This window comes from Myotis brandtii, unplaced genomic scaffold (assembly GCF_000412655.1).
Source record: "Myotis brandtii unplaced genomic scaffold, ASM41265v1 scaffold144, whole genome shotgun sequence".
Classification (NCBI taxonomy): Eukaryota; Metazoa; Chordata; class Mammalia; order Chiroptera; family Vespertilionidae; genus Myotis; species Myotis brandtii.
Window position 1 is genome coordinate 2,261,288 of NW_005355159.1, and position 8,600 is coordinate 2,269,887.

The window sequence follows — 8,600 nt, forward strand, 5'->3', positions numbered from 1 at the left end:
TTTTACAATTATAGTTTTCAAGGTGAGGTCCCAGGACCTTGGAGGACTCTCCTCCACATCTCAGGGAACTTCTATGCACCAAACTGCTTCTGACACACAGAAATGAAATAGGCCTCATGATTTTAAACCAGATAACAAAGACTTATCTTTCAAAAAAAAGTCTCAGAGCTGACAGTCATAAACAACAGAATGTACAGCCAAGTTTTATAAAGGACAAAAACTGTAATAATAGATACCAAAGGATACATTATTCCAAAAAAAAAGAGGACACATGGAAAATGAATAGTGCCAAACAATCTTTTTATTGTTCACTGAAAAATACAGGTCTGGAAAGAGTCTACTGCATTGTGTACTGACTGCAAGGTCTGATATTGCAAGTATATATAACAGTATAACATATTAAATGATACCTATTGTACATACAGATAATACCCACCTCTCTAAACACTAATATTTAATAGAATGAAGTAAAAAGCCTTTTATAAAATGAGAAATGTAAACATTGCAATAATAAACAAAGTGCTCTAAGCAAAGCACTTTAAAATTGTTTTGTTGTGACATGTACTCTGTCTACCTGAAGTCAGGAATGGTGGGGACCAGGAAAAGCACAGCTAACAAAAACTAGAACTCTCAAGAAGTGTTTGAGAGTGCTATCAACTCTATGGATAAGAACACCTAGCATTTATGAATGAATCTGACACTCTCAGCAAACACTTAAATGTGCTTGAGAATAGAGATACTAACGTTGGGAACAAAAGCTATTTTCTATGCAGTCTGCAGATATCACCATTTATTCCTTTCAGCCATGTTTTCATTATGATGCACTAAAAGAGGCTATCCTGCCAGACAGGCAGGCCAGGATCGAGGTAACAGAACTTCTCCAGTTACTAAGACTAATTTAAATGAATTAAAAATAAATACAAATGTATAGAGAGCAACAAAATCAATCTCTATTATTCACGTGGCAACATATTCAAGAGCGGCAACACAAGTCACATTTCAAGGTCCACTACATGTCCCTCCAAACTGAGGAAGCTCTGTGTGGAGAACATTCGACATCGACACCACCTCCCCCTCTCCAAATACTATCAGGGTTCAAAAAGCTCATTATAGATAACAATTTTTAAAAAATTACATCTCAATATATATACAGCAACAGAGGAAGACCGTACACTCCCTCTGGGCTTTCTTGGCATTAGGCAAAGCAAGGCTCTGAGGCTATTTGCAACAACAGTGCTGAAGCTAACTATGACAATGCTCACATTCTACGAGAAATCGGGATTACAAGTTCCTTTATTCATAGGTAATCAAGGACTATTAAATAACTTCCTGAACTAAGACAACAGTCTCACCATCAAAGAAAATTTTCTTCTCACCTGAGAAGTTTTTATAAGTGAGATTTTACAATATCTCAGCTTCTTTATTTAATATGAAACTATCAATGCACAGAGGACATCCTCAGAGGTCAAGTATGAATAATATTAACATTCTCAGAGTTTTCTACACTTTACGGGCCAGCAAATACTTTATCAGCCTAACCATTTAAGAGATTTTTAAGTCCATAGCAATAACCAACTATGTATTTTTCTTATTGTGTTCATCAAAAAATACCATGTTCCAATAGGAATAAAGCTCAATTCAGTGGGAATCTTGTTCCCCTCAACTCTGCACAGTAAATTTCACTGTTTGGTCTCTACATCTCTTGCTTTTCCTATGACTCTTCTAGTCTAAGGGAAATCTCGTAGTAAGGTGGAAAATTGCAAACTCCAGCAGAACCATTGGTCTTAGGACTGAAGTAGACTTTAGGAGAATAACTGTAATTGTTTAGGGGACTAAGCAATTGTTGTTTCTAGCAAGACTGTAGCCTTGCTAGAAATAAACTGCTCTTGAGTCTCTAGACTGAGAAATTCTAGTAATTTAAACACAGGAGGGAATTTCATTGCAAAAGTTCTGGTTCAACGCTAAGGTTCTGGTTCCCAGAATGATGGTGAATGGCAGCCCAAAATACTGGCCACATTTCCATTTCGCACATGTTCATGACTCTTTCCCCATTACAGTTTATCCAGTTCTTCCATACGTCCTATCACTGGTGAGCCCCGCCACCGCTGCTCCTGTTTCATTTGGATGGTCTGCTGCACATATGGGATTCGCTGAGGTTATCACTTTAATGTGTAGGAAATCTCCATTTCACACCATAAGCTTCCTAAAAGCCATCAACTGGAAACCATTTCAAGTGAGTAAAGGCACAATTCACTGGCATTTTCTCTTTATAAAGGAAATCAAAAGCGTTGTTTAGAAGCTGAACAAACACCTTGGGTATTCCTATAAATGGAGTTATGTATCTGCTACCAAAACTCAGAGACATTTAGATCTACAGACTAGACATATTGTGTAAAAGCATGAATTTGGCAGTTGAAAACGTATTTCCAATTTTCCACTACACCATTCAGGGCAAGTGCTGGTTAGTTCCACAGGAGCGAATCGTGTCCACACCACCCTCTTGGTTTGTTTTCCTCATACACTTCCTCCAGTTTCAGCGAACCTGGCGCAGGGACATCACTCAGCAGCCTCCACGCTGCTCAGAGGCAGACAATGGGATTCACCTCAACCAGCCCAGCAACCAGCAGTCCGCTGTGCTGCGGGCCCGGGAAAAGCCTTACTCTCAGGAAAGACTCACAGAATTACATGAAAATTCCTGGTTTCAGAACACCTTCCCAGGAAGTCAGAAAATGATTGGGTTTTTAGTTAAACTGAATCTATGCTCAAAAACAATGTAATGCCTCAGAAAGCGAAATCTAGAATGGAAAAACTACAGACTAAAACAGCTTGTTAGTCAATAGCTTACTTTGGCTAAATTATCATAGTGCTCCAGTGCAATGTATTATTGCATTTAGAAGCACAGCCTACCATGTTCTCATAAGACAGGGTACTAGTGAAGTACATGAAACAGTTCATGGCCTTTTGTGACTTCAGAACTGGAAAGGACAAAGGCTGGCTAGGACTTGCCTGCCATTCAGCACAAGGTGAGTCAGGAGACAGCTAAACATCTGGGTTCTTATTCACTCATGGTGGTCTCAGCAAGTTCCTATTTGGACACTGATGGTTCTCAACTTGGCTGCACATCAGAGTCATCGAGGAAGCTTTTGAAAATCACCAAATGCCCAGACCAATTACACCTGGAGGGGGCAGCCCAGAAACCAGTGTTCTCTCTGTTTCCCCACCAGGCCATTCTCATGTGCAGGCAGGACGAGCTGCTGCATGAAAGCCATATCACAGCTGGATAGTTCTGTTTTTCAGTCAATTCCACCAGGAAGAGGAATTTTTAGAAAAAGGCACAGTTATGCTTCCTCTAAAGATGCAGCTTACTGTTTGAGAGTGCTGGCTCTGGGAGGTTATCTGGAGCGCTGGCTGTAGAGGAGGAAGTTCTTGTCTTGGCAGAGTAGGTATCGTTTCAGGCTTCGGCGGCTGCCTCCAGCAACGAAGAATGCCCAGATGCCAGTGAGCACCATGATCATATATGCTGACACCAGACTTATTTCATACTGAGGATTAAGGAAGGTCTGCAAAGGAAAAATAAACCAGCGTGGGTTATAATGGCTAGCATATTAAACATGCGAATAACCACAGACAAAGGGAAATAGGAAATACTTGTAATAGCTGGGGTGCTATTAAACACCAAACATGCGATGTATGTCCTGTCCTGGGGAGCACCAGAACCCACAAAGACACACGGACTAACCTAGGCAGCAGACACTAGCCTATAGATCTGGGCTGTGCTGTATTCGAATGGCAACCCTAGGAGTTAATGAGAAGCCAGAACCTACTGGAATACCCACCAGACGATACATGTTATATAACTGGTCCCCATTTATAATCCTTTCTGTGCAAGAACCAGTTAGTTCTTAGAATGTGGAAGAAAGCCAGACAAGTCCAAATTACTTCAGTATGAGTCCTTCGTATTTGAGGGAACATGAGGGAACAGCATCATCTCTTTTTCAGCTGCACAACTGCTGTCGGTCCCAAAAGTTGATTTGAAAAACACTGACAGGGTGCTGAGAGGTACTGGGCTACTCAATAGTGAAGACCCTAGTTTCTATCCTGACGGAGTTCATACACTGTAAGGGAGATAGGTAATGAATGAAGAAACAACTAAATTAATTACATAATTATAAACTGTGATGAATACCAGATCAGAACAGTTATAATTGTGATGGTGACAGGACAGGTAAGAATGAGGTGATCCATTAGGGTGGTCAAGGAAGGCCCTGAGGAAGTGGCATTTAAACTGAGACACACACAGGAGGAGGAGTGAGCCAGCCTTGTGGAGACTAAGGAAGGGAATAAAAGGAGCTCAGCACAGCTGAGACCCTGAGAAGAGTCAATATTAATCATGTGTAGAGATGGAGGGGCAGCACATGAGATGAAGTCAGAGAGGAGGGCAGCCAGCTACAAAGCATGTTGGTAAGGAGTGTGGATTTTACACTCAGTGCAATGGAGGGTCACAGTGTTCCCGGTAGGGGAGCTGAATGACTTTAGATTTTTAAACTGCAGAGAAAGATTAAAGGAGGCGATGGTGAAAGCAGTGAGACTAGTGAGGAAGATTTTGTACTGGACGGGAGAGTACAGGATGGTGAGTTAGACTAGGTGGAGGTAGAGATGGAGAATGGATGAAAAGAACTGACTTGCTGATGGATGGAATGTGAGGGACAGTGAGAGGCCATGTTTCTGGCTTTAGATAAATGGTGGTGCTATTTAATGTGATAACGAAGACTTGAGGAAGACCAAGCTTGGAGTGGTGGGTGAGAATCTAGTCCAAAGAGGACATGTCAAGGGTGACATGCTTGTCAGATTTCAAAAGGCAGATGTCATGTAAGCAGTTAGATATATGAGTATGGGAGGGGAGAGGCCTGGGTTAGAAACAGAAATATAGAGGCACAGTCTATAGATGGTATTTAAAACCATGGCTACGAATGAAGTTACCCAGGGAGCTATTGCAGAGAGAAGGAAAAAGAAAAGTCAAGATCAAGCCCTGAGAACATTTATGAATTGTTTGTGCTGTTCGGTATCACAGGAACACATTGGAAGTGTCAACACCACTCCATTGGCCTGACTTATTAAAAAAGAGTCAGCAAGGACTCTGAGAAGAGCCAGCAGTGGGGTCAGAGGAAAACCAGGACAGTGTGATGCAGAAGTCAGAATAGAAAAATGTCTCAGAAAAGTGGTCAACTCTTTTTAAAGGTTGCTGAGATGAAAAAAGAACATTGCCCATTAGATTTGGAGAAACAGAGGTCCTTTTTGACCTTGACAAGTGCAGTTTTAAAGGGGTGGTTGAGCAGAAACTAGATTGGGCTAGAAGTATGAGAGGTGAAGACAATCTGCGGGGATCACTCTGAGAAGTTTTGCTGTGATGGGGGACAGGGGAAAAGAGGGTGGTGCTGGGAGGGGAGAAGGCAATAATGAAATTTTATGAAGGTATGTCTGTAAGCTGATACAGAGATGGAAAGGCTGGTGAAGGAGGACAGAGAACAGTCAAAGGAGCAAAGTCTTCAGTAGGAAAGAATTAGGTCTAATGGAGGAACTGACCTTTACAGAAGGAGGGATTCTCTGCTGGGCCAGGGTCAGGTGGGGAGATAGGTTTGCATCTAGCCTAGCATTTGCACTTAACAAAAGGGAGGATCTGATTGGGCCAGTCTGTCACCGTACACCTCTGCGAATCAGAGGCTAGGGGTGTGCCTCCAAGGCTCCTCACTTTCCTCACTCACCTGACCTGCACATGTCCCTGGCTAAGGTGTCAACACTGCCTATAAGCTCTGGCCAGGGAAATAGCTGATTTGCAGGTAGCACCTATGTAAAAAGAATGCTTTTCTCAAGAGGCATCTGTGGGCATGGCAGGCATTGAACATTTTCTGGATTCTTCTTCAGAATAATTCTATACCTCAAATCCACTGAATTTTAAGTGCAAAACGTAAAGAAAAAATTGATTAGACTACATTAAATAACTTTTGTTCATAAAAAAACAACATCAGGAGACTATAAAGACAAACTACACTGTAGAAGAAGTTATTTGCAATGCATTCACCTGACAAAGCCCTCTTTTAAAGAGTACAGGATGTTCCCCCCCCCCCCCCCCAAAAATGTATACACTCTTTAACAGCTGATAGCTCAATTCTGAAAATGAAATATATTTTACCAAGTGAAGATTTGACTTTACACAGATGCCATTGTATTAAGGGTAACGTTAGCATACAGTACCACTGGAAGGTTTTAGGTAGGAGAGGCAGTAAGACTGGCTCAGAGGACAAGAAGGCCAATATAAGAAAACCTGATACAAATTCAATGTGTGTATACATTTTTTGGACATTCTATATATAAAGAACTCCCCCCCCCCGCAAAAAAAAAATCAAAGCAAAACAGACAACCCAATAGAATGATGGGCAAAAGACGGGAACAGGCACTTCACAAAAGGATTATCCAAATGGCCAATAACTATATGAAGACGTGCTCAACCTCCTGCCCTGGCTGTTCGGTCCAGGATGCTTTCTCCAGACCAGCTGCAGAACCACCTCTACTTCAAGTCTTTGCTCAAATGTCACCTTCACACTGAAGCCTATGCTGACTACCTAATTCAAAAATTCGCCATCCCTCCACCTCCCACACTCTGGATCCCTTTTAACCTGCTCCACTTCTCCTTTCTTTCACAGTACCTACCGATTTCTAGATACTATATAATTTCTCATTATGTCTATTGCTTATTGCCCCTTCCTTCTTACTAGCTTATAAAGGCAGTGATCTTTGTTTTGGTCACTAAACTGTTTTGTTCACCTAGAACAGTACCTCGAACATAGAAGGCACTTAATAATTATTTGTCAAATGAACGGTCAATTGGATTCATAAGGACATTTGCTTTTTCATGTAACTTCCTTTCTGGTTATAAAATGTAAATTGTAAAAAGCTTAGAACATGGCAAAAACTATAAAGAGTTAAAAGAATCCACCCAGAGATAAATGTATTTAATATTTTAATGCACTCTCTTTCTGATCTTTTTTTTTCTCTCATGAAGATTTAACTTTACACAGTTGCCATGATATTATGGATAACGTTAGTATCCTGTACCACTGGTAGGAGAGTCAGTAAGACTGGGTCAGGACAAGGAGGCCAATATAAGAAAACCTGATACAAATTCTACATGGGTGGGGAGGAGAGAAACATAAGACAGGACACCATCAGAAGAAAACTTTTATATCCTTTAGATGAGAAATAATAAGGGTCTGGACAAGGCAGTGATGGAAATAATTCTGATGTAAATATCTGAGAAACTATAATAAAAGCCAGGCCCAAGGCATTCAAAATTATTTTAAAATGTATCTAGTCAAGTTTTCTTTTTAAACATTTCTCTTGAAAATTGGCATTATTATAATGTCAGAGAGAAGGGATTGAAATGGTCATTCTTGTTATTGATCAGTGAGAGTAAAAATGATACAACCCCGTGGGCAGTATTTTAGCAATTTGCATCAAGGGCTTTAAAAATATTCATACTATTTAACCTTATAATTCCATTCCTTGGAACAATATATTTTAAAAGTTTCATGTACAAAGATGTCTAAGACAGCGTTATAATATCCAAAAGTAGAAACAGAAGGGATCAGTCAGTTAAGCATTCTATAATACAATTTTTCTGTGATGATATAAAGCCATTAAAATTTATATATTAAAAAATATTTATAAGAACATGGAGATTGTTTAAGATGTGTTACACGACAAAGCATAATTCAAGACTATTTCAGGTTTGACTGTACCCATTAAAAAGAAAGACACTAGGGAAACATCTTTAATGAGATCTACCAACAAATTAATAGTTGTCTTTCTGTAGTAAGACTTAGATGATTTATCTATCATTCATCCATTCTTTCAAGTAACATTTCTGAATTTCTTCATTTTCCCATGAGCATGTACTTCACTTAGGGTGGAATCTACCACTGTACACAGGTGGACTTGAGCTCCAAAAAACAGTTTGAGCACAGTGGCCGTACTCACCAGGGCCGACACCAGCAGGTGGGTCAGAATAACTGCAAGAAGGGGGTACCAGTTTTTCTTCTCACAGCCATCAAAGAATATGATGCCCCAGAACATGTGCAGCAATATGATCACCTGCGTCATGAAAGCTGAAAGACAGCCACCCATTAGTGCTCAGGATTCGAACAGCAGACGCCAAAGCCCACCGAACATCTCACCTGGTCGTGGTACACAGGCTCTTGGGGGTCCACACCACTGGGGGAGCTTCACTGCCACCTGACAGAAGCAGGACCAGGACACACATTCGCTCAAATGTAACTTGGAAAACAAGATTTCTAAACCAGGGGTCAGCTCTGCAGCAGCTTCTCTAGAATGTGAACCTGTTAAAAGTCAACTTGAATCTGGCTTTCAAGAAGTGTCTCTGACCCCTAGCCAGTTTGGCTTAGTGGGTAGAGTGTCGGCCAGGCCACTAAAGGGTCCCGGGTTCAATTCCAGTCAAGGGCACGTACCTCAGTTGCAGGCTCTATCCCTAGGGGCGTGTGTGGGAAGCAACCAATCAATGTTTCTCTCTCTCTCTCTCGCGGGCT

General features: G+C 41.0%; 1 protein-coding gene across 3 annotated transcripts in view; it reads right to left on the reverse strand.

Moving 5' to 3' along the window:
- Positions 1-277: 277 nt before the first annotated feature.
- APH1B (APH1B gamma secretase subunit) overlaps positions 278-8,600 on the reverse strand; it is a 30,592-nt gene continuing 22,269 nt past the window's right edge. For 2 of the 3 annotated variants that reach the window (XM_005861093.1, XM_005861092.1), the window contains exons 4-5: positions 8,035-8,162; positions 278-3,560 (exon numbers count right to left, since the gene is read on the reverse strand). In XM_005861093.1, coding sequence (XP_005861155.1) covers positions 3,393-3,560; positions 8,035-8,162 — 296 coding nt within the window. In that variant the 3' untranslated portion in view covers positions 278-3,392. The remainder of the gene's footprint in view (positions 3,561-8,034; positions 8,163-8,600) is intronic. The other variant, XM_005861091.2, reaches the window with a different exon arrangement.